At 43.6% G+C, this 2,936-nt stretch overlaps 1 protein-coding gene and 1 pseudogene across 1 annotated transcript; both read right to left on the minus strand.

Moving 5' to 3' along the window:
• Window positions 1-1,243: 1,243 nt before the first annotated feature.
• On the minus strand, window positions 1,244-1,741 carry LOC115169194 (serotransferrin-2-like; annotated as a pseudogene).
• Window positions 1,742-1,912: 171 nt separating this feature from the next.
• Window positions 1,913-2,589, minus strand: LOC115169195 (serotransferrin-1-like). Its single transcript, XM_029724680.1, has 2 exons — window positions 2,538-2,589; window positions 1,913-2,145 (listed from the first exon to the last, which is right to left on the minus strand). The coding sequence occupies exons 1-2, from the start codon at window positions 2,587-2,589 to the stop codon at window positions 1,913-1,915; spliced, it is 285 nt and encodes a 94-aa protein (XP_029580540.1).
• Between the last annotated feature and the right edge of the window lie 347 nt (window positions 2,590-2,936).

Raw genomic sequence — 2,936 nt, forward strand, 5'->3', positions numbered from 1 at the left:
TGATTTATTTTGATTTTCCAATGACGTCAAGCAAAGAAGCACTGGGTTTGAAGGTAGGCCTTGAAATGCATCCACAGGTACACCTCCAATTGAATCTAATGATTTCAATTAGCCTATCAGAAGCCTCTAAAGCCATGACATCATTTTCTGGAATTTTCCAAGCTGTTTAAAGGCACAGTCAACTTAGTGTATGTAAACTTCTTACCCACTGGAATTCTGATACAGTGAATTATAAGTGAAATAATCTGTCTGTAAACAATTGTTGGAAAAATTACTTGTGTCATGCACAAAGTAGATGTCCTAACTGAATTTCCAAAACTATAGTTTGTTAATTAACAAGAAATTTGTGGAGTGGTTGAAAAACGACTTTTAATGACTCCAACCTAAGTGTATGTAAACTTCCGATTTCTACTGTGTATATATATATATATATAAAATTGTTGCTGAAAAGGTGGGGGCAGCTCTGCCCCACCTGCCCTGAATGGGTCGCCACTGATAGTAATCATTCTAAACCTCTAAAACACAATATTCCTTCCGGCCAATTCCTTAGACTAAGGCAAACTGCAGCAAATCAAATGATTTTGAGACAAAAGCTGAAATAATTAAGAGATTCCTCTAACGCGGCTACAGTGATAGTCTCCTCAACATGGCTCATAAGCACGAGAGACTGATAGAGTTGCCATCCTCACCAAAAAATACAAATGTGAGAAATCTGCTAGGTTTTGTGTTTTAAAGCGTGATCCTCAAACACTGGCACATTCTCCAGTGACCCCTCGCTCAAAGCTTAAAGCTTAATATGCTATAGGAGGGGTCGCAATATCAGAGATAGCGTCATGCACAGTTTGCTCCCGAATTCTGCGTATCCTACGATCATTGTCCACATTGTTCCAACTCAAGTGACACAAAAGTATTATATCAACCACGTTCGGGGAAAGAATACAAGGTAATATACTTCATAGATTCTAGTACAATACATGTTGTTTACATGCTCAAATGCCCATGCGGGCTAGTTTACATTCGTCAGATGAAACGTGGTCTCAAATTAAGAGTAGCTGAACGCAAAACAGCTATCTGCACAAAAATATGGACTATACGGATCGCTGAAGCTTGTTTGGGTATGCCTTTTTTCCATAGTCCAGCAAAGATATTTGGTACAATCCGCCATCACTATTATAATACATCATGGCTCAACTATCAGCTCCACCATGAGTCCCCCATTGTGGAGGCGCTCCCCACCTGAAGACTACATCAGATCCGTACAGTAATACTGCTCGTCAGAGTTGGCTTTGCACTTGGCCTTATCTCCTTCCACATGCCTTCTCACTGCCCTTACACTGGGCACAGAAGGGAGAGCCCACCTCAGATCCAGGAGCACAGCCCTTACTGAAGTACTTAGCTGAATACAGGAAGAAGGAGACACAGTATGAGATAAACTACATTCATAGACATACTCAAGCAAAGGATAAGACATATAAACTCTTGTGAGAAGATTGTGTGAGAAGTTCACCACAGCATGACACACACAAAGCTGCCCACTCACTGAAGTCGCAATGGGCTTTCTTTTTGTGGATGAGACCCATGGGTATGTTCCAGCCTGCAGTTCTGCCCAAGCCATGTGGCATGACCTCTTGCCAATCAGGTTGTTCCAGTTCACCCCAGAGCCCCTCCTCGCCACCACCACCACTTGATCGGTGTTCGTGAAGCCGGCCCAATAAATCTTACTGTAGCAATACTGTAGCATTATAGTATGGTCTGTGTTTGGTGAGGGAGCAGGTGTAAGCATGTGTGCTTACCACCAGGGGTGCTGCACAGACTTGTGAGGAGAAAAAACACCAGGTCCCGTATTAGAAAATGATCTCAGAATAGGAGTGCTGATCTAGGATCAGGTCCCCCCATGTTATCTTATTCATAATTATCTAAAGGCCCTGGTCCTATTGATGTTGTCTTTGTCTGGGAACAGTTGACAGTGGTGTCCAGTACCTTTGACAGCCTCCATGTTGTTGTAGATGCGATCGGCCAGGTCGGGGTCCTTGCGGCTGACCACAGCGTGGGCAGGTACTCTGGCCAGGTGGCAGGTCTTGCAGCTGTCGATGGGAGCTCTGATGCCATCCTTGCACAGCAGCTCGCAGTTGGCCTTCTCTGCAGCTGTAAGCAGGTAACAGAAGATTGAACGTGAGGACATTTTTATTTCATTTTGACATAGTGACAAACTATCTGCATTCTGACACTAGGACCAGAGTTTGAATTATCAGGACTATAATTGTCAGGATTAGCTGGTGACAATCCTGCTAGCATGAACAGAAATCCATTCTGTGATCATTAGTCAATATTGGTATCATCGATAGCATTGTCACAATCATTAGCTTCAGTGGAGGCTGCTGAGGGGAGGAAGGCTCATAATAATGGTTGGAATGGATTACATGGAATGGCATCGATGTATTCCATCTATTCCCCTCCAGCCATTAGCACGAGCCAGTCCTCCTCAAATAAGGTGCCACCAACCTCCTGTGGTTAGCTTTCTGTGCTTTCAAACTCACCAGGTACAGTCAGGTGATCGACCAAGGAAACCTCTCCAGCTCCATCCTTCATGGCGGCAGGTAGCTTAGCGGTTAGAGCGTTGGACCAGTAACCGTAATGTTACTAGTTTGAATCCCTGAGCCAACAAGGTGAAAATCTGTTGATGTGCCATTGAGCGAGTCACTTAACCCTTAACCCTTAACCCTCCATTGTCGCTGTTGATAATGGCAGACCGTGACCAAGACCCCATTCTCCATATTAAGACACACAGAAATCTTGCAAAATGTATTGAAAATGAAATACAGAAATATCTCATTTCCATAAGTATTTACACCCCTAAGTCAATACTTTGTAGAAGAACCTTTGGCAGCGATTACAGCTGTGAGTCTTTCTGGCTAAGTCTCGAAGAGTTTTCCATA

This window comes from Salmo trutta, chromosome 31 (assembly GCF_901001165.1).
Source record: "Salmo trutta chromosome 31, fSalTru1.1, whole genome shotgun sequence".
Lineage (NCBI taxonomy): Eukaryota > Metazoa > Chordata > Actinopteri > Salmoniformes > Salmonidae > Salmo > Salmo trutta.

What these genes read in the sequence shown, in the direction of transcription:
- LOC115169195 (XM_029724680.1), bottom strand. Translation starts at nt 2,589, where the DNA reads ATGAAGGATGGAGCTGGAGAGGTTTCCTTGGTCGATCACCTGACTGTA. An exon ending in CGATCACCTGACTGTACCTG is followed by an intron (nt 2,146 to 2,537) that starts GTGAGTTTGAAA and finishes ACCTGCTTACAG; the next exon opens with CTGCAGAGAAGGCCAACTGC.